Genomic DNA, 23,970 nt, shown 5'->3' on the forward strand with positions numbered 1-23,970 from the left:
CATAAGATAGCTGAGCATCTCAAAGGGAACTCTCTATCATGTGTTTTTTAAAATCCACACCACATATACCATTAAGAACAAACGTGTCTCTGATAAGGAATCACATCAGCTCTCATCATAGTGTTTCTATCTGGAACATTCCTCATTTTTTGCATAAACATGGCCCAGGTGGGAGTGTTGCGTCTGACAGAAGCATACCTAGAACATGGTTGCCGTATTCTCAGAGTATCAGAAATATGTATATTTACAGTAGCATGTTTGTACTTTCTCACATTTGCCATTTAAGCAATGATGCCAGTTATACCAAAACAGTACATAACACAGTCCATGAAAAACAGACAACAGAATCACTTGGGACCAGTGTTGGGGGTAATATAGTGCCTTCAAAATGTATTCAAACCCTGTAACTTTTTTCACGTTGCTGTGTTACAGCCTAAATTTTAAATGAATTAAATTGATTTTGTTTCACTGATCTACACACAACATCCCATAACGCCAAAGTGGAATTATGTTTTAAGAAATGTTTACATATTGTGACCCACCACCTGGATTTGTTCCCATGTAGCAACATTTGAAATGGTGATTTTTACATTGGATAAAAGTAGAGAATCAGAGCTAGAAAATGGTACTGTATATCATACACTGTAGTTGAGGCACAATGGAAAAGTAATTCTGCTTTGAAAGTTGATAAACTTGTAACCCCACTTTTGAGAAAATGACCCATGAATGTTTTGGTGCACCTACTGGAGAGCTCTTCTTTGTCTACATCCATTCAGCATTATTCACACCCTCTGAAGCCTTACGCCTCTTAAGCCTTTGTCACATGCACAGGATACAGGATGTGTAAACGTTACATTGAAATGGTTACTTTCATAGTGGAGTATTTTGTACAGTAGTAAACAATTAACCATAATCCCAACTCATACTACCATGCACCATTCATGAATCTGCAAGTAGCTAAAGATTGAGCTAGCTAACTAATATTAGGCTAGAACTAGCAATGCAAATGGTTTTCTGAGATACAAATAATATTACAACACAGATCATACACCAGTGTTGTGTTCAAGACTACCTAAAGTGAGATCAATTCAAGATCAAGACTGGAGCGAAACGAGTCGGAGTAAAGACCGAGAACGGGAGGGGGACGAGAGGTTCGAGACCAAGTCAAGACCGAGAACCATAGAGTAGTAGTTTGGGGGTGCCACAATTTTTTTCTTTGAAGGATTAAAGGCCCAGAACACACACTACTTTTCTAAAAAATATATATATTTTTATGTAGCTTTTTTATTTTTTATTTTTCAGGGGTGCTGTAGAACCCTCAGCACTCCTACTTCCCGCGGCTATGCCAAGACCATAAACGGAGAGTCCACATTCAAGCCCATGACTGTAATTTAGTCAAATTTTCACCATAATAAGTGTTCAAAATGTCCAGTATTTCTGTGTTCATATTTCACATCAACATATGGATTCTTTAGACATTCAGAATAAATGCATGCTGAAGGAAAATAGAGCCACTCTACACATTTTTACTAACCCAAACACAGTTTGGAACAATGAGGGCCTTCTATGCTTTCAGAGTAAGGCTAAGGATATATAAAATAATAATAATCATATTATTAATTTCAATTATGTTCTGATTTAATCTCTTCAATTTTTGAAAAGAGAAAGGATTAACATGGATCCCAAACCGGCTGTGCGCGTGCGCCATCGTGCGCCATCATGCCTAAATGTATTTTGTCCCCCCACACCAAACGCGATCACGACACGCAGGTTAAAATATCAAAACAAACGCTGAACCAACTAACTATATTAATTTGGGGACAGGTCAAAAAGCATTAAACATTTATGGCAATTAAGCTAGCTAGCTTGCACTTGCTAGCTAGTTTGTCCTATTTAGCTAGCTTGTTAGCTAATTTGTCCTGGGATATAAACATTGAGTTGTTATTTTACCTGAAATGCACAAGGTACTCTACTCCACCAATTAATCCACACATAAAACGGCCAACTGAATTGTTTCTAGTCATATCTCCTCCATCCGGGCTTTTTCTTCTCTTGACTTTATATTGTGATTGGCAACTTTCATAAATTAGGTGCATTACCTCCACTGATCTCGTTCGTCTTTCAGTCACCCACGTGGGTATAACCAATGAGGAGATGGCACGTGGGTACCTGCTTCTATAACCAATGAGGCGATGGGAGAGGCGGGACTTGCAGCGTGGTCTGCATCACAAATAAAACTGACTTCTATTTTAGCCCTTGGCAACGCAGACGCTCGTTGGCGCGCGCAAGCAATGTGGGCACAATAATTGAATAATATAGATTTCCACATTTATTTTGCAACGCGCGCGCGACGCGAGTGGTGCAGTCGGCCTGTTAACACTGAAGAGAAAAAACATATCCAATCATGATTTTTCTTTGGTGGTCTTTGGGGAGATAATTATAGCAAGCTATGTCAGCAATTGGCTAGGCCACCAGAAGCTTGATAGAAGGTATCTGCCATTCAACTGTACTGGTGTCACACCCTGACCTTAGAGATCTTTTAATTCTCTATTTGGTTAGGTCAGGGTGTGACTAGGGTGGGCAATCTATGTTGTCTATTTCTTTGTTGGCCGGGTATGGTTCCCAATCAGAAGCAGCTGTCTATCGTTGTCTTTGATTGGGGATCATACGTAGGCAACCTTTTTTCCACCTTAGTTTGTGGGATCTTGTTTTTGTACTGTTGCTTTCCAGCCCCACAGAACTGTGCTTTTCGTTTTGTATTTTTTTTTCTTTTTTCGGTGTCATCAATAAAAGAAAGATGTACGCCTACCACGCTGCACCTTGGTCTATTCCTTCCAATGACGAGCATAACAATTAGTGCAACATTTTGGACTGACAGTGGAATCAACCAATTACATTGACTTGTAATGGGTGGGACCGTTTTAACAAAAACATATGGAAACTTCTGCCTTCTCGAAGGCCAAAAGGTCACTGTGCAATAGAGAGCAGTAGTTTTCCCACGGTCTAGCTAGCCATCTTTTGTTGTAGGCTAGTTTGCAGAGGCTGCAGCAGGTGTTGTCGAAGAGGATGTTGTTGCTAATTTGTTAGCTTCCTCCCTTTCAAGAATAACTTTCAACAAGAAGTTACGTTTAAAATTATCATCACATGCCTCTTGAGGATTGACCACAAGTTCTCAATGGGATTAAGGTCTGGGGAGTTTCCTGGCCATCGACACAAAATATCGATGTTTTGTTCCCGGAGCCACTTAGTTAATACTTTTGCCTTATGGCAAGGTGCTCCGTCATGCTGGAAAATGCATTGTTCGTCACCAAACTGTTCCTGGATAGTTGGGAGAAGTTGCTGTCAGAGGATGTGTTGGTACCATTCTTTATTCATGGCTGTGTTCTTGGGCAAAATTGTGAGTGAGCCCACTCCCTTGACTGAGAAGCAACCCCACACATGAATGGTCTCAGAATGCTTTACTGTTGGCGTAATGCAGGACTGATGGTAGTGCTCACCTTGTCTTCTCTGGACAAGCTTTTTTCCAGATGCCCCAAACAATCGGAAAGGGGATTCATCAGAGAAAATGACTTTACTCCAGTCATCAGCAGTCCAAACCCTGTACCTTTTGCAGAATATCAGTCTGTCCATGATGTTTTTCCTGGAGAGAAGTGGCTTCCTTGCTGCCCTTCTTGACACCAGGCCATCCTCCAAAAGTGTTCACCTCACTGTGCGTGTAGATGCACTCACACCTGCCTGCTGCCATTCCTGAGCAAGCTCTGTACTGGTGGTGCCCCGATCCCGCAGCTGGACTTTCTTGGGCACACTGAAGCCTTCTTCACAACAATTGAACCGCTCTCCTTGAAGTTCTTGATTATATGATAAATGGTTGATTTAGGTACAATACTACTGGCAGCAATATTCCTGCCTGTGAAGCCATTTTGTGGATAGCAATGATGACGGCATGTGTTTCCTTGCATGTAACCATGTTTGACAGAGGAAGAACAATGATTCCAAGCACCACCCTTCTTTTGAAGCTTCCAGTCTGTTATTCGAACTCACTCAGCAAGACAGAATGACCTCCAGCCTTGTCCTCATCAACACTCACACCTGTGTTAACGAGAGAATCACTGACATGATGTCAGTGGGTCCTTTTGTGGCAGGCCTGAAATGCAGTGGAAATGTTTTTGGGGGGGATTCAGTTCATTTGCATGGGAAAGAGGGACTTTGCAATTAATTGCAATTCATCTGATCACTCTTCATAACATGCTGGAGTATATGCAAATTGCCATCATACAAACTGAGGCAGCAGACTTTGTGAAAATTAACATTTGCATCATTCTCAAAACCTTTGGCCACTACTGTACAATGTTTGGTTCAATGAAAATGGTTTTACCTACATCAGGGATTTCCTCATTGTCAGATTCATTTTCTGAGTCAGAATGGCAAAACCGTCCTCCAGAAAATAGTCGATCACAACTTTTTCCCACTGATCTCTGTCGATAGCGCCTGATAACTTCAGAGAGGCAATGTTGAGAGCAGTAGCAAAACTTTTTTACTTCTTCATGATATCTTTAAAAAAAAAGTAGCAGTAGAAAGGATTAACTACACATGCTGAGCAGCTCATGTTATAGACAGAAGCATTCTACATGACAGATCAATATGAACTCATCTTTCGGCATGTCCAGTCCAGACATTATCTAGACCAATCATGGCTAGTGTGGCTAAACCAACTAGGCTTGTAATTTAACAATTTTATTCATATTTACAGATGGCATACAAGTTTATTATTAAGGCACATAAAAGTTCACATGTTCGAGAAGGCATTTCTGCCCCCAAAAAATGCATTTTAATAAAAAAACAAAAAACGTTCAAATGCATCTCCTGTGATGTAGTGACATACGGAACATGCGGCTCGATTCTTGAAACGGGTCACAATTAATAAAAAAACGGAAAGCTGAAATGTCTGAGTCAAGTATTCAACCCTTTTGTTATGGCAAGCATAAATAAGTTCAGGAATAAATATTTGCTTAACAAGTCACACAATAAGTTACATGGACTCCCTCTGTACGCAATAATTGTGTTTATCATGATTTTTACATGACTACCTCATCTCTGTACCCCAGACATACAATTATCTGTACGGTGCCTCAGTCGACCAGTGAATTCTATGCACAGATTCAACCAGAGATCAAAGATGGTTTGCAAAGAAGGGTACTGTACCTATTAGTACATTTTTTTATATTTTTAAAGCAGACATTGAGCATGGTGGAGTTATTAATTACACTTTGGATGGGGTATCAATACACCCAGTCACTACAAAGATATAGGCACCCTTCCTAACTCAGTTGCCGGAGAGGAAGGAAACCGCTCAGGGATTTCACCATGAGGCCAATGGTGACTTTAAAACAGTTACAAAGTTTAATGGCTTAGATAAATATACTAACATAAATGAAAGAGTTCGTCAAATTTCTGCCCTGCTAGAGCTGCCCCGGTCAACTGTAAGTGCTGTTATTGTGAAGTGGTAAGGTCTAGGAGCAACAACGGCTCAGTCGCGAAGTGGTAGGCCACACAAGCTCACAGAACGGGACCGCCCTGACCTCAACGCAATCATACACCTTTGGGATGAATTGGAACGCCGACTGCGAGCCAGGCCTCATCACCCAACATCAGTGCCCGACCTCACTAATGCTCTTGCGGCTGAATGGATGCAAGTCCCTGCTGCAATGTTCCAACATCTAGTGGAAAGCCTTCCCACAAGATTGGAGGCTGTTATAGCGGCAAAGGAGGGACCAACTCCATATTAATGCCCATGGTTTAAGAATGAGATGTTCAACAAGCAGGTGTCCACATACTTTTGGTCATGTAGTGTATATTATTGTTTTATTTTCCATACATTTTTTAAAATGTTCACATTGTTCTTCTACTTTGACATTACAGAATATTTTGTCTAGATCGTTGACAAAAAAATGACAATTCGATCCATTTAAATTCTATCCTGTAACACAATAAAATTTGTAAAAAGTAAAGTTGTGTGAATACTTTCCGAAGGCACAATAATGTATTACAGTGGTAATTTAACGATTTACTCTCTTCAAATATTGCAATAATATTACAGTTTTACAGTACTTTTTCACATAACCTGTATATTACTTTTAGAAGCATATCTCTACAGGCATGTTTTATATATACAGTGGGGAGAACAAGTATTTGATACACTGCCGATTTTGCAGGGTTTCCTACTTACAAAGCATGTAGAGGTCTGTAATTTTTTTATCATAGGTACACTTCAACTGTGAGAGACAGAATCTAAAACAAAAATACAGAAAATCACATTGTATGATTTTTAAGTAATTAATTTGCATTTTATTGCATGACATAAGTATTTGATACATCAGAAAAGCAGAACTTAATATTTGGTACAGAAACCTTTGTTTGCAATTACAGCGATCATACTTTTCCTGTAGTTCTTGACCAGGTTTGCACACACTGCAGCAGGGATTTTGGCCCACTCCTCCATACAGACCTTCTCCAGATACTTCAGGTTTCGGGGCTGTCGCTGGGCAATACGGACTTTCTATTGAGTTCAGGTCTGGACCACTCCAGGACCTTGATATGTTTCTTACGGAGCCACTCCTTAGTTGCCCTGGCTGTGTGTTTCGGGTCGTTGTCATGCTGGAAGACCCAGCCACGACCCATCTTCAATGCTCTTACTGAGGGAAGGAGGTTGTTGGCCAAGATCTCGTGATACATGGCCCCATCCATCCTCCCGTCAATACGGTGCAGTCGTCCTGTCCCCTTTGCAGAAAAGCATCCCCAAAGAATGATGTTTCCACCTCCATGCCTCACGGTTGGGATGGTGTTCTTGGGGTTGTAATCCTTCTTATTCCTCCAAACACGGCGAGTGGAGTTTAGACAAAAAGCTGTATTTTTGTCTGATCAGACCACATGACCTTCTCCCATTCCTCCTCTGGATCATCCAGATGGTCACTGGCAAACTTCAGATGGGCCTGGACATGCGCTGGCTTGAGCAGGGGGACCTTGCGTGCGCTGCAGGATTTTAATCCATGACGGCGTAGTGTGTTACTAATGATTTTCTTTGAGACTGTGGTCCCAGCTCTCTTCAGGTCATTGACCAGGTCCTGCCGTGTAGTTCTGGGCTGATCCCTCACCTTCCTCATGATTATTGATGCCCCACAAGGTGAGATCTTGCATGGAGTCCCAGACGGAGGGTGATTGACCGTCATCTTGAACTTCTTCCATTTTCGAATAATTGCGCCAACAGTTGTTTCCTTCTCACCAAGCTGCTTGCCTATTGTCCTGTAGCCCATCCCAGCCTTGTGCAGGTCTACAATTTTATCCCTGATGTCCTTACACAGCTCTCTGGTCTTGGCCATTGTGGAGAGGTTGGAGTCTGTTTGATTGAGTGTGTGGACAGGGGTCTTTTATACAGGTAACGAGTTCAAACAGGTGCAGTTAATACAGGTAATGAGTGGAGAACAGGAGGGCTTCTTAAAGAAAAACTAACAGGTCTGTGAGAGCCGGAATTCTACCTGGTTGGTAGTTTATCAAATACTGTATATATGTGAGGACAGACGCCAGGTGAGAAGTAAGTACAGGGAGTGAAGATTTAATGGATAAATGGACCTATAACAAAACAAGAACAGCGTCTGGACAGGGGGAACAAAACAACATTAATGCAGACACTGGGAAGAAACTGAGGAAGTGACAGATATAGGGAAGGCAATCAATAAAGTAAAAGAGTCCAGGTAAGTCCCATGAAGTGCTGATGCACGTCACGATGGTGACAGACGTGCCTAATGATAGGCCGCCAGGCGCCCTCGAGGGGGAGCGGGAGCAGGCATGCCAATATGCATATATTTTTAAGCCTTGTTTCATGCTAACGATATTCATGCTGTAGGCTAGCTCGTTTCCAATAGGCTATCATAAAGGCGAAAATCTAAGAAAAATCACCCGACCTCAGCCCCAGAGTGTGCAAAGCTCTCATCAAGGCAAAGGGTGGCTACTTTGAAGAATCTCAAATATAAAATATATTTTGTTTAATACTTTTTTGGTTACTACATGATTCCACATGTGTTATTTCATAGTTTTGATGTCTCATTATTATTCTACAATATAGAAGATAATACAAATATAGAAAAACCCTGGAATGAGTAGGTGTGTTCAAACATTTGATTGGTACTGTATGCCAAATAAGTACGTTGAAACCATTCTATGTTAAAATAACTGTGTGTGTGAGCATCCTTAACATTGCTAACAGACAAAGAGCTATGAATGGATAAGTGATTCACCAATCAGGGCCTTGATTGGCAAAGCAACATTAATGTGTAATAATGTGCAAGGAAGATTTTTGGGACACAAATGTTCTTGCAATGTTCCCATGAAACGTGTCTAGAACATTAATTTATTATGTCCTGAGAACATAGCAACCGTGTTCTGTGTATGTTTGGTGGGATTTGATGGAATATTCTCCTATCCCACAGAAAACTGGATACGGTGCTTTTGCAACGTTCCCATGATACGTGTCTAGAACATGAATATATTATATTTGGAGAACATGGCAACCAAGTTCTGGGTAAATTCTGTTTGATAACAAGGTCAATGGTCTCTTGGAAACAGTCCTTGCACATCACTGGAACATTCCTATGACAATATTAGGTAATAACCTAATGAGACTCTTAAGAGAAAGCTGTGGGAACGTTTGTTGTTAGCTGGGTATCCCTCCTTCTCTGTACAGTAATATATTCTCTCCCGCACTGCGGCCTCCTCTCCCTAGACATTGTTCCTGAAATAATCTCCTTGCCCGGAATCTGTCCCAACCATGCCGTGCAATGGACGCATGGTCACAGGCGTCCAAAGTGCCAACTGAAAGTAGGACAGGCGTGCTAAAAATGGACTAGGGACCAGGGGAGTGTGTGAAAGAGAAGACATACCATTATTATTAATATCCCACGTCCCTTTTATCTAGGGCTCTACTCAAATCTGTATGATTTAAGCGATGGAAAGGTATTTTCCGATTGCGCCGACATATGTAGCGTTTACCATGAATGCAGTCTCCGCTAACATTTCCTTTAAGTTTCAATTATGCTGTAATGCTTAACTTCCACGATACGGATTGGATAGAGCCCATAGTAACATACCATAACTCAGACACAATTGAGTCACGAGTCACGACTACAGCTGACGAGGACAATTAAGTAAAAATGTATCCTCTCTCCTCTCCACAGGTGCAAATCTCTCCCCAGAGCATTAGCCCAAAGAGACAGTTCCATCCCAGCCGCAGAGAGGGTATTGATTTCATGTTTGCCACTTGTCTAAGTGCTTTTTTTTTGTTTTTTTGTTTGGTGTGCGCTTCTTTTGTGCCTCTCTGTTTGATTTCTCCTTTCAGAGCTACACTAACTCCTACCCATTTCCCTTTCCCCGTCAATCAATCCCGCTCTCTTTCATTTACCTGTTCCCGACGCCTCTCTGTGTAATTGGAGCAGCCTGGGGTCGGTGAAGGAATGCATCCTATCTACAGAGTTCCAGAGGAGAAATGCTATAGGTGGGACAGAGTGAGCTCAGAGGAAGTGACACAACTGAACTGTGTGGTGTGAATTCAAGGGTATTTTATTTTTATTTTACTAGGCAAGTCAGTTAAGAACAAATTCTTATTTTCAATGACGGCCTAGGAACAGTGGGTTAACTGCCTGTTCAGGGGCAGAACGACAGATTTGTACCTTGTCAGCTCGGGGATTTGAACTTGCAACCTTTCGGTTACTAGTCCAACACTCTAACCACTAGGCTACCCTGCCGCCCCATGTGTATGGGTGGGGGGTATCCTCTTCTCGCCTCCACTCCACTGGAGATGGGACCAGATGGTGTTCTCATTAAAGAAATTACAGCAAAATGAGATTCTCCGCTTTAGGATATAGACGGGCTGGTAAGATCGATACCATCCTGCCAGACTCCAAACAGAATGGGGGACTCAAACAGTAGCACATCGTTTCTACACAAATTTCAGCCGGAATCATTTCACACGGTTTCTTATAAGCATTGTGCCTACATTTAGGGTGTGATAATAACCAGTGTTGTAGTGGTAAAAAGAAGTGGGCAAACCATAAACTCCAGTAGGCAATCGAGTTAAGACAAACAACCACTGATATAAACTAAGACATCTAACATATTTACAACTGTATGGTTTGCAGTTTGATTGCATTTTAATGTCAACCTATATGGAAGGTAGGCCACTGGGAGTTATTCATATTGAAACATATCTTATTTTTCTTTTTAAGTTCTTGATTCGTTTGATAAAATTAGTACAGATTATTTCAGGGGACCCCACATGGGGCTCCGACACCAAGTTTGGGAACCTCTGTACTATCCTCTTTCTCTGCTTGCTTCCTCTCTCTCTTTGTCTCCTCTGTCTACTCCTGCATGCATCACAGCCTGCCTCAGCCTCACCACTGTCTGTCTCGCTAGTACTCTCTGTAAAGCAAAGTTATGATGAGAACTTAGTTGTCTTTTGTTACTGCTGAGGTCAGGCTCCGTTTAACGTTAGCATCTGACCTTCTAGTCAGCTTGCTCACACTAGCCAGATAACTTTAACGTTACTGCAATACTATACTGATAATAACTCTAGTTTTGCACAACATGCTGTTTTCTCTCTACTGCAACTACACGTCCTCTACAGGAGTGATTTGCTGGCTGATTAAAACATAATCTCAGTGCTTCCTCAACTGGTCTATATGACAGCTAAAAGAGATGCTTGAGAGCTGTGAGAGTTGTCCACTGGGGAGTTAGGGCTCTCAGTATCAGCAGACTGAAATCCACAGGGGAAAAATGACATGATGAGCAGAAAGCATATTGTGCTGGTTATAGCTTGCATGTGTCCATTTGATCCCAATTCCTAGAATGTTACAAAATTGCCAATCGGACTTTGCATGTGATGTACAATGACAATAACCCAGACATCGAGACAGTGTCTAGTGTGTCTCTGGTGGGCTGTCTGGATGTGGGCTTATCCCAAGCCCCTGGTGAATAGCAGTCTCCGACATGGTCCTGCTGAGTAGGGGAAATGGCCTCCCACCCTAATCAGTGAGCAACACACTCACCTGCCCCACGTAAACCTTACTTTAATCCCAGCCGGCTGCAGAAGGGCGTGAGATGGGGTGGCACTCCAGGGAATAGAAGTCTTTACATCTGTCTGTCTGAGTATTGACCAATGCCCCCCCCAGCGGTAACTTCTACGCACCTGAGCCTGCCCAGCTGAGCCGGACACACCCAAATGCACACCCACACAACTTGCACCAGTACACACCGACATGCACCAGCACACGCATTGAATCGTCTCTGTAATCATCTGATGTAAATCTCTGCTGTAAAGCCTGTGTTGTAGATGGGCTTATTGTGCAGATTAATGATGCGCCGGTTAACTCATAACCCGCGGTTATATCCATGGGGCGGCCGGGTTTAGGGTCAATAAATATTGTGTGGATGAAGAGCGGGTGGTTGGCGGGCGGGTTAAATAAAGAAAAAACAATTTATATCTATAGGCTACATTGAGGTTTTTCTTACGCACCAATCTGGTATTGGTGCGCAAGCCTAAGCTTTAGAGCCTAACTGTACACGCGCCATATAGCCTATCGCCAAATGCTTTTGGGAACGGGCAGAAAAAGCATCAATCCACAGAGGCAAAAATAACAATGTCAGCGGTTAACTCAAACCGGTTAACTACAGAAAAGCTGCAAAATGTTGAGTTGAAAATAAAGAGAAGGGAGGGTCAGAAAAGTCATGTTTGGGAAAGATTTGTTGCAGTGCTAAAGACGATGTGTGACGATTGTGAAGCGCAATACAAATTCGACAGTCACAAGAAGGGGACTTCAAATAGGCCTACTGAACAGTAGCCTACTGTTCAGATGGGTTAAATGGAAACTGACATCTGGATACTGACTGTAAGTTAACGTCTCACATAGCCTTAACATTAACCCCTGCAGAATTAAGCATTTCGTGCAGCAAAATGATACACCACCAAGAGTGGAGAAATATGATTTCTTTCTTCCAACATCTTGAGAGAATGCGAATGTGCAGTGAGATACCGTCTGTAGAGGTGCTATCTTTATCAGCATCATAAAAGCTGATAGTATTTCAACCAGATAAAATAGGCCTAGTCGGGCGGTTGCAGATGGGTTATTAGCATTTGTGGGCGGGTGCGGGTGAACGAACAGCTGACCTGCGCACCACTAGTGCAGAACGATCCCGCCTAAGCCTTCTGCCTCCTTGCTGTGCCACATTAATAAGGTTCAGTTATTGGCCAACTTATTACCCCGCTAAGCTGGCCATCGTCTTTACAGACACATCCCAGTAATGGTGCCAGACAGGCCCTAGCCCACACAGTAACACCGGGCAATTAGAGTGTCCACTGTGTTGAATGTGTCAGCTCCACAGAGACATGATGCAGCTTCGTTAAATGTGCACGCTTACAGCACCTACACCACTCGCTCCAGGGGGGCCATGTAGAGGTCAGCACATGAAAAAGCATTTGTGTGACCCTTGTTTATGGGCCAAGCTGTGAGACAAGATCGTCTTCTGCCCCCTACCCTCGCAGCCTTCATGCTAGAGAATGAACTTTGAAAACATAGGGAGGAAGATCTGCATATTGTGTGTTGAGAGTTTGGGTGGGGAGGGTAAGGTAGGGGCAGTTCATTTGACAGATGACTGTAATACTGTACAAAAGTATTTTGGGGACAATAATCTTCTCTATAGAATGGGAAAATCATTATAAAGTTTGGGTACTGGTTCTTGAATGCAAGCCTGCATAAAAAAAACTATTTTACTCTGATGGTACTGTCTAAATTAAATGGTGTTGGAGAACTTCTTTAAGGGATAAATGAGGGCCATTTATAGAATTTCTCGACTTTCAACTAATTTAATGCTTGGATGATTGTGTAAAGTGTAAATGACCTCTCTGATTATTTAAGCAGCAATTTTTGTCTACTCGCTGAGAGGAGCGAGCATCCTTGCCATCGCATCACCATCACCCTGTGACTCCTGTGGCGAGCAGAAATATTGAGGCACTCAGAAATGCCATTTCAAAGTGAAACATGCCTTCAGGGGTTACTTCTCCATGAGCTCCATAGCCTACAGGGCAATTAGCCTACACTCTTGAGCGACATTGCGTTTTAAATCTGCTTACATTTTGGTAGCATTTCTTCAACCGTTCTTCAATTTCTTCCTCTCTCACCTCTCCACCCGCAGGCAATGACGGCCATGATTCTGATTTGCATTTACAAACAGTTCAAATCGTTCCTTCATCGTTCTGTGCCATGCGTGTAAAGTGGCCGCGGTATGTGTAATATGTCATGGGAATTGTTGCCTACATCATATTGTGCATGTGAAACAGGGTAAATACAATGTTATACAATACTGACAACATATTGACACGGTCTGCACAGTGATATCGAGGATCATGCAGAGATATTTTCTCTCATACAAGCTTGTACGAAACGTAACATATCATACTAAATGGAGTGTCTCGGATTTTCATACAGAATAATACTAAATGCTCTGAGACCAGGTTGGACGGAGCAGTCGCTCACATGGCAGAGTAGCCCATGTAGCCCAGAGTAGCCCAAATAAATAATTATGGATAGCCTACCATTAAAATATTTACTGAAAGTCAGACTGATTTCACTGAAAATTTAACTTCATATATATATTAGGCAAATGCACCTGGGAGACTACAGGGCACCGAAACAATACTCACTCCCAATGATTCACTCTGCCTTTTATCTTCTGTTTCTAAACGACTGAAGCCATAAGGCTACAATAAAAAGCAACCTATATGATTTCTCAATGTTCACTGAATGCGCAGGAGTTACACTACTATCACACACCAGAGTTGGCATCGTCTTGATATGCTGATAATAAACTAATTTGAGGTAACCTATTTCAACAGCCTATTGTCGGCCTATGTGGATAAAAGTTTAGTTATACGTAGCCTATTTAACCAAGAAAAATGTGTCCACTGCAGTAGCCTATGTTCAAATATTCAGTGTAAAGTGTCGGAGGAATATAGGCACTTACCACCCCCATATCCATCTGTTCGGCCGTCAGAGATGGTGCTGCAAGAGCCTGAGATAAAAACCAAAACATGGGAAGCAGGAGCATCTCTGGAGAAATAATCCAAATGCGCCGCGCGAACTGAAACATTTGAGAAATCATGCCCCGCCACTCGCTGCTCCAGCAGCGCTCAGACACCGACCCTGGCCGCCGCATTCACCAAATAAATCACCCAGCTCCGGATCCCTCTGATATGCGGTCCAATTTGGACGAGAATTCTACCTCACTGTTGCGCGTAAACACATGAAACACATATCACATAGAGCCGAAAATGCCTTTAAAAACATTAAACACTTCGTTTTCACCAAGATCCGCGTCCTGAAAAACCATCTCAGTCATATTGCTGTTCCTTGGTGGACCACCCAATTACGCCAACGGTTACCAGTATTTACAAAGAAATATAACTTCTACTTTCGGACTCATTTATTTCAGAATATCCAATATGCCCATTGAGGCAAAGAAAATTAACCCGTTAAATATTCCCTCTGTAACACAAGCAAACGAAGATAGGCTTGTGCTCCCTGCGCCGTGTGTCAGAGACTGAGACAGACGCACGATGAGAGAGTGGAGAGGAATTTAGCCAGTTGCAGAATGGGAGGAGGCGATACAAAAGGCGCATTATTCAGTCCACTTAGAATGTGCATAGTATTACATCTGTGACATCCTTTTAATATTTAGACCCTCGGTTTCAGAGTTGCAGGCACAACAGTGTGCACATCAGATAGGCCTATACATGCGCAACAGAGATGCCATCTGCATTTTGTTCAAATGAAAAAAGTATTGTTTCGCAGGGTGAAAGGTAGCCCGTTGGCCTATCAATTCATCATTAGCCAAATTAACGTATAGACCTACACATGATGCTACCCATAGTTCAAAGGCTTACCTACCAAGAATGTTGATATAGGTACACCAATAGGTTATAAAACCAGGTGATGTTGCAAAAACTTGTGTGTAGCCTACTTGGCCTATGTGATCGCAAGCCTACAGTGGACTAGCTTACATGGAAACAACATATGAGATATAAGTATCTCTACGAAGGAAGCCTCGGCTCCAGGTTTCTCTCACGTTGTACAGAAGGTGAGGTGAAAGCCTGGGCACTGGGCAGAGTGTAAACTGTAGAGAACATGTTCGCGCTGTCTCACCGGAGGGAAATCAGTGGGTAGCCTTTACGCCTTTACTGCGCCGCTTCTGTCAACAGAAGTCAGTCAACATTATTAAGTATTTCTCGTTGGCCTTCAAGTTTAATCTATATAAAAACATATACAAGTATCGAACAACTGGTGTCTGATTCTTTACATGAGTCATGCCTCGAGGCATTTCAACTTCGCGTCTCTTGAAGTACACCACGCATCAATGTCATGGACCTATTCGTGTTTGACAAGTCGACGAGGCTAGGCCCTGCTCTCAACCTTTACGAAGTTGAGAGATTTGGTAATATTTGACCTCATATAATGATAATTATAACAGCCATGGGTCTGCCAAGGTTAGACAGATGGCCGCTTGACTAGTTTGGGTAATAACTTATCTGTTTCCTGATAGGACCTTGAGTCTTCTGTCTGACATGTCCATTGGTATTAATCACCTGGCTTCTTCCAAGGACATTAACATTGAGGAAGACCTAGTTGATCAAGATACACAATAATATATGTTTTACATTATAGCTATCTCCATTCCTCAAGGATGGAAATGGTTATAGCACATTTGTAACATTCATTTAGAAGAGTGCATCCTTCTTACACCTAAGCACACTAACATGTTTTAGTAAAGTCCTTCTGTGTTTGTGCCCTCGTTCCATTGAAAAAAAATCTGCAGAGTTAGGCACTGTGGGGATGACTGACTTAAATGGGCACTGGGGAGTTTACACAGCATTGTGAAATTATTGACAAATGGGGCCTTGCAGTACCTATACAATTATGATATGCAGTAAGGGCCCACCAGTCTGCAGTTATAGATAGAGCCAACTGACTGATGTAGGTTGCTGTTTTTGTCGTGCACAACACACCCACACCGCCTTTGTTTTGGTAAAAAGCTGTGGGATTGGTCTGGAGAAATGTAACCATTCTCAAATGTGTAGACAGAGCTTTTGATGCAAGGACTTTTGAGACTATTCAGAGTTTGTTTACATTTACATTGTTTACAAACATTGGAGTAAAACTATCTTATATTTTGGGTTCTGATTGGGTGTGTGATTTGAACCAAGATCCTGAGGCATTTATAAGTTATGTTCTTCAAGAATCAATGGGTATACAGTATAAGTGGTGTAAAGTATGTAAGTAAAAATACCTTTAAAGTACTACTTAAGTAGTTTTTTGCAGTATCTGTACTTTACTATTTATATTTTTGACAACTTTTACTTTCCTGCAAAACCTAAAGATAATTATGTACTTTTTACTCCATACATTTTCTGTGATGCCCAAAATTACTCGTTACATTTTGAATGCTTAGCAGGACAGAAAATGGTCCAATTTGCACACTTATCAAGAGAACATCCCTGGTCATCCCTACTCCCACTGATCTGGTGGACTCACTAAACACAAATGCTTTGTTTGTATATTATGTCTGATTGTTGGAGTGTGACCCTGGCTATTCATAAATAAATAAAAAGAGAATTGTGATTTCTGGATTGCTTTAAAAAAAAAACAATCAAATACATTTACTTTTGATACTTAAGTATATTTAAAAGCAAATACTTTTAGACTTTTACTCACGTAGTATTTTACTAGGTGACTTTCACGTTTACTTGATTAATTTTCTATTAAAGGTATTTTTACTTTTGCTTTAAGTATGAGAAATTGGGTACTTTTTCCACCATACATTTATAAATCCCAAAATGTATGTAGCAACAAAGGATTCTAGCTTTAAAGAATAGTTAAGTCTCCTCCATTCCTCCGGAACCATTGGATCTCTATTTCAAATATGGTTCCTGTATAAAAGCATAAATAGATATTATCATTATCTTTTCCCAGTTGGGCTATTTAGCAAACCAGTGATACATGTTATGGCTTTTTTGTTGTCGTTAGAGACCAGGAGCCCCCAGAATATACAAGTGAGTGTTCAGGGAGCCAACTGACACCCAATTAAATATACATATCGCCAGCAGCAAACTCTTTGGACTGAAAATAGTGCGAATGCCTCTGAAATACAGAAGCTGTTTTATTTTCTACCCCTCATTACTCTGGCATTTCAAAAGACATCACAGAAAACTACAAACCAATTCGGAAAAAAGCAGAAATCATCACAATTACACAAAATCAGAGGGCTCGCAATGGAGAACAGACAATCAGATTATCCATACTCTTCTATAGCAGACGAGTAGCACTTTGTTGTTGTGAATATAAAAGACATAATTATGACATCTTTGTGTTGTGATGTTCAAAGTCACCATTAAGGAGAGAGACTCTGTGTAACAAGTTTAATTAATAAAGTGACAGCTGTATTGTACCAAGCTTTGTATGTACATGTGTATGTATGTCTGTATTATGCTACCTCCCATGTTCCAAAAACATCTGAAACCCTATCCCTTCAAAGAATATCTTAAAAATCCCACAGCACCCCTCCCTCCCTCACAATTTTTTTTTTTTTTTACTTTCAAGAACTAACACTTTTTCCTACTAAATGAAAATAGATGTTGTATTGTCACACACTGGATAGGTGCAATGAAATGTTTTGTTTTACAGAATCAGCCATAGTAGTATAGAAGGGCACAGACAGATGTTTCACCTTGTGATCTAGCACTGACTTTGCTGATAGCTACTTCAAGTCGCTCTGGAATTACTGAAATATCAAATATAACAATGTAAACGTGTTTGAACTATAGAGGGTTGAAACTTTTCTGAAATGTTTCAAACCATATGCACAAAGACAGCATTTGAATGAAAAACATGAGAGGTTAAGCAGTCTCTATGGTGGTGTTAAAATTCCTACCAGACTGTTTGACCATTGACTCCATCATTATCAACACAATTTCATGCAAAAAGAGCGAAAATAGGCATAAAGCTATCCAGAGATGCATTGCCAATACACACAAACACCTTCTCTTCCCACATTTTCTATTCAGATCAGGTCCAACAGTCTGACTGTCATTTATCTGAAGGCTTGAGGGCTGAAACATGTAAAAATACATTAAGCTTTATTAGTTCCCAACAAAAGCAGTATTAAGTTATCTGAGCCAAGGGGTAATATCCTTGCATTACAATCTCAAGTCGCAGACCTTGCTGTAATATTATATTCATGTTTTTGAAATGTTGTGTTTCCAATTCAAATTTCCAATTTAAAAAAAGTTCAAGCGCATTTACTGCATTGCTATACAATTTAAAAACTTGATGATTACTACAAGTTTAGATAGCTGGCTAGACTAACTAGACTTATATACCAGTCTAAAATGTTTTAACAGATATGGGCTAATTGAGTGACTGTCAGTGAATGACATATAACAAGAGGAAAACTGCTGATGCACAACCACATTACAGAGGTCTGGACCTCGATCTGCTCATATGTAGCTACGGCCCTGATGACGTCACATAATCATTGCATATTTGGTGAGACTACATCACATTACCTCAAACATGACCTAAGGCAATTGAATGATTGTGTATAACAAAACAGAACATTGAAGAGACATTCTATTGTTAACAATGTGAAGGCTTTTTGGAGCAGGTTTTGGTACCATGCCTGTCAGCTTTTCACCTCTCTCTCCAAGCCCGGGATATGTATAAGGAACACAAGGTTTTCATGTCTACTTTTCAGTTTATATCTTGTCTATTCTGAGTATGGATATTCATGCCGAGGGACTTTTTAACATATTTTCTTGCCATATATAAATAAAAAAATTGCGAGCCAGTGTCTGAGACGGTATCTGTCTGCCTGTAATTGTGTTTATCACACTGTGCATCTCAACCTGGTGCATTCCGCATCTCCACTGCCAGCACTGCCTAATGGGCATTCCCATTGGACAGGTTAAGATTACAGTCTTTACAAACAGACGTACATGTCAACTGGGCATTAATGAATATCTTCGGCTTTTGTACTTTCTGGCTTTGTGTGTGTGTGTGTATGTGTGTGTGTGTGTGTACTGAAGTATAACCAAAAAAGCTCAAAGACAATGGCATACCGTAGAACATAAAAAATACTATTGATCCATACACACACAGGAAGTCGAAGTCACACTGTTAATAAGAAATATTCACATCATATCCGATTCCTGTGTTATATTCTCTCTTGCAGAAGGCTATAATGTTATTCATCAACAGACTTAGCAAGACGCCAGAACCCTCTCTGAAGACACAGATAGCCTAAAGTATGAAGGCCGTCTTGCATTGTTGTGATACACATACAGATTACGTGAAGTCACATTTATTCAGCCCCCCCGGAGACCGTGTCTTCTTTTCTCATTCCGATCATGCCTTCTCCCTCCATTCACATTCAGTCCAGTGCAGCTGTAAAAAAAAACACACAAAAAAACACCTTATCTGAGAGAGAGTCTGGCTTTGGTACTTTCAATGCATGCTTTTTATTCAGCTTTATGGAAGCACCTTATAGCGTTTTTAAAAGAAAGTAAGTGCTGTTATCAACCTGTCAAGCTTCCTTTTGTTACACACACCCATATCCTCCATGACAATCCCTGGATGTGTGAGTGTGTGTGTGTGTGTGTGTGTGTGTGTGTGTGTGTGTGTGACGAAACCCATAGGGATTATTATACATGGATGACCCATAACATCAGATAATGACGCAGGGACTTGCTCATACTCTCCTTTCAAAGATGTTGGGTCAACAGACATACAGTATCTTCAATTAATTATCTTGGGAAAAAATGATTGATCTTTAATAAAGTCAGCCATAGGGATAAATGGTGGGTAACAGGGAAAACATGCTGAAGACAGCTATTGGTCCATGCTACTGGTGGCTTTTTCATGTTTCATTTGATGAGATGATGTAGATCTTTCAAGACTGTCAACTATGTGTGATGAACATACATGAAAGAAACCCATAAGAAAAGCATGCTAACATGCAGAGAAAGACCAGGAGACCAAATAAAACCGCCATATCAATATTTGCCCAACCTTTGGAGTAAAGTGCTCCTTACCTTAATTGTCTTAATTTAAAACCCTCCAGAACTGCCTTCCCTGCAGATGAGATTGTGTGTTTCAATCAAAGAGAGGAAATCAAACGGGTTATACATGTCAGCATGTACCAGATTGGATCAGACTGGGGCTGTCTGTGGCGGATGAGGAGTGGCTGGGGCTGGTGCAGGGTCTAGGTGGGGGAGGGGGGGTCATGTGTCTGCCTCCCGAGACAGGATCTGATTTATGGGCCGCGGTGTCCAACCCTCCCTGCCTCCTCAATGTCACCCTTCAGCTTGTCTCCGTCTGATAGCCACCACAGAAGTGTTAGCACAACCGGCCGTGATCGGGAGTCCCATAGGGAGGCGCACAAATGGCTCAGCGTCATCCGGGTTAGTGGAGGGTTTGGCCGGGGTAGGCCGTCATTGTAAATAAGAATTTGTTCCAAAACTGACTTGTCTAATTAAATGAAGGTTAAATAAAAAATAAATGAGGCCAACAATGTAAGGAACAGGATAGTAGGAGGAGGTGGGGGTGGAGGTGGGGGTAGAGGAGGATGAGGTGGAGGAGGAGGTGGAGGATGAAGGGGAAGAGGAGAAGGGGAGGTTACAGGTTGAGATGCCCAGGTGAATACACCCTTGGGGAAATCAGGCAGCAGTTTAGGCAGCATCAATAGTTGACCTATTACCATACTGACATGCATTCATTAGTGATGGTAACCCTTCTGCAACCCAATCTCAGATGTTTATTATCAGTAATCCCTGGGGGAAATGGCTTTGTCATGTCTCTTGTGATCCATGAAGGATCTATTCAAGTTGATCCCCTAAAAAAACATAGACCCTTATCACCCATTACTCTGCTTAGTCTCCAACTACCCTCGTCCGTTGTCCTTTCCCTGCAGTCTCTCTTTTAGAAACAGCCATCTTTAAGTATAGAGTAGTATTCCTTCCCACCTAGGCCTCTCACATCCATTGGTGTCGGTTACTATAACGTTTAACAGCAGCAGCAGCAGTTCAGAGAGCCCTCTACCTGCGACTCCTTTAATGTGAAACGGCGCTCTGTGTTAGGAGCTTGTTCCTCTGATCTGCAGGTTCTCAGAATAAGCCATCAATGATTTAGACCAACACTAGGAGCTCTCTCTTCTCCCCCCTCCTCTGCAAGAGCTGCAGGTGGGTTAGCTAGCTAGTGCTCTCACACACACACTCTCTGAAGAATGATCAACCCTGCTTTTCCTCATTCCTTGCATAATTTCAGTGCAGCTATATTGTTCAGAAAGCCCTGCCTCTACACCATTTTAGCTACAGTACTATTTTATTACCTAATGGAAAGTCTCCTCCTGTCTTATAATGCCACTCCCCATATCCATGTTTTTCTTCCTAGCCATTTTTCATCTATTATCTGTTCCATGTATATTGCTGGGAAGTGCTTTATCTATTATCGAAATCTAAATTGATGGATTTACAAGAGTCTAAAAACCATGTGCTAGCATCCCGTGGAACAGACTCTCATCCAGGCATTCTCTCAATCATTTTGCCTTTAATTAATTAGCTAATTAATCAAATTAAGCTCCAAAGCTGATTTATGGTACTTTTATGGATTAGGCGTGATGAATAGAAGCAGGGGACATGGAGGATTCTCCTTCTGGGTAAGCAGTACCACTCACTAGAGGCCATATTTAATCCACGGATCTCCACATTTGACTTTTGATTTCACACCAGACACGCCACGCTATGCACCAAGTGCTTTGTGTTAGCAGTTTTGCCTTTGTGACATGCAAAACGATCGGCGAATGCTCTGTGATTCATCATTAGTGGCAACCGGATGATTATTCATTTGATTAAATCTCCGGCCTTAACCAAAAGCCGGCATGGCATAATGAAATCTGATACTCTCAGTGAGAGATGGCTCGAGACGGCGGGTAACAACGTTCATGCTTCAGAGCCGTAGATATACACGTTTCCCCTCCATTCCATCTACCCCCACCACCTTCATCCCTGGTGTCTAATTGAAGCATTGGGAAATTGAAATCAGACAGAGGACATATATACACGTGCACCATACATATGCACCTTTTATCTCCTCATGTTAATCAGACTCTAATGTAACCCCCTCTCGGTTGCGTCTCTCTGTGAGAGATGTTTTCTAGATTGGACGTAGTACTCTGTTGCCTGTGAGAGAGGCTTGTCTGTACCAGCAGAGGGGTAATCTCATTGCTCACCTCCCCCTTGTCATTCCCAGTGGGAGCACACACACTGAATAAAACAAATAATGCACAACATAGATTGTTCTCTGTTTCCATTTGCAATTTAGCAGAGCGTGTGCATTTGTGCTTGTGTAAATTGAGTACTCCTTCAGGAAGCAGAGGAGGGAGCAAGCCCCGATCCACATCAACTGGACTGCAGGAGACAGAGTCACAAGTTTTAAGTTCCTCTGCATCCACATCACCGAGGACATTTTAATTGACCATCAACACCACCACTCTTGTCAAGAGGGCGCAACCGTGTCTCTACTTTCTAAGGCGGCTGAAGAAATTTGGCATGCCACCCCGGGACCTCTCCAAATACTACCACGGTACCATCGAGAGCGGCCTGACCGGTTGCATCGTAGCCTGCTATGGGAATTGCTCCGTCCATGACCGCAAGGGCCTCCAGCAGGAGGTGAAGACTGCCCAGTATATCACTGGGACCCGGAACGTGCTCCCATACCATCCAGAACATTTACTCGAAACGGTGCCTGAGGAAGGACCCCACACACAAGCTGTTCTCTCTCTTAGCGTTGGGCAGACGGTAAAGGAGTATAAGGTCTGATACTGTACCAACAGGCTCAGAGACAGTTTCTATCCACAAGCCATCAGATTGCTGAACACTTGAACTGGACTGACCACCTGCACTGATTCTCCGCACCTCAGCACACATGCAATCACTCACGCACACACACACACACACACACACACACACACACACACACACACACACACACACACACACACACACACACACACACACTAGACTCTTACTACACTGTTATATTTCTACCCTTACCCCCATTCCCCATTCCCCAATACACATGTAAATATGGGACTATAAATTGTACCTTCCTGTATTATACTTATGATAAAATTATTTAATTTGATTGCCATTTACTTTACGTTTGTATTCTTATCTTTTATTACTTCTAATTGTTTGCGTTGTCGAGAAGGAACCTGCAAGTAAGCACTTCCTTGGATGATGTACAGTGCATTCGGAAAGTATTCTGACTCCTTGACTTTTTCCACATTCTGTTATGTTACAGCCTTGTTCTAAAATTGATTTAATAAATTTTTTCCCTCATCAATCTACACACAATATCCCACAATGACATAACATTTTTGCAAATGTATTAAAAATAAAAATGATTATTTACATAAGTATTCAGAACCTTTGCTATGAGACTTGAAATTGAGCTCAGGTGCATCCTGTTTGCATTGATCATCTTTGAAATGTTTCTACAACTTGTCTGGAGTCCACCTGTGGTAAATTCAGTTGATTAGACATGATTTGGAAAGGCACACACCTGTTTATATAAGGTCCCACATGAGGTGAGGTCGAAGGAATTGTCGATAGATCAGGATTGTGTCGAGGCACAGCTTTGGGGAAGGGCACCAAAACATTTCTGCAGCATTGAAGGTCCCCAAAAACACAGTGGCCTCCATAATTCTTAAATGGAAGAAGTTTGGAACCACCAAGACTCTTCCTAGAGCTGGCCGACTGGCCAAACTCAGCAAATGGCGGGAGAAGGGCCCTGGTCAGGGAGGTGACCAAGAACTCGATGG

General features: G+C 41.8%; 1 protein-coding gene across 1 annotated transcript in view; it reads right to left on the reverse strand.

Moving 5' to 3' along the window:
* LOC112230936 (matrix metalloproteinase-17) overlaps positions 1 to 14,641 on the reverse strand; it is an 83,825-nt gene extending 69,184 nt beyond the window's left edge. Inside the window, exon 1 of the mRNA XM_024397349.1 lies at positions 14,065 to 14,641. Coding sequence (XP_024253117.1) covers positions 14,065 to 14,256 — 192 coding nt within the window. The 5' untranslated portion in view covers positions 14,257 to 14,641. The remainder of the gene's footprint in view (positions 1 to 14,064) is intronic.
* Positions 14,642 to 23,970: the final 9,329 nt, after the last annotated feature.

Source organism: Oncorhynchus tshawytscha, linkage group LG33, assembly GCF_018296145.1.
Source record: "Oncorhynchus tshawytscha isolate Ot180627B linkage group LG33, Otsh_v2.0, whole genome shotgun sequence".
NCBI lineage: Eukaryota > Metazoa > Chordata > Actinopteri > Salmoniformes > Salmonidae > Oncorhynchus > Oncorhynchus tshawytscha.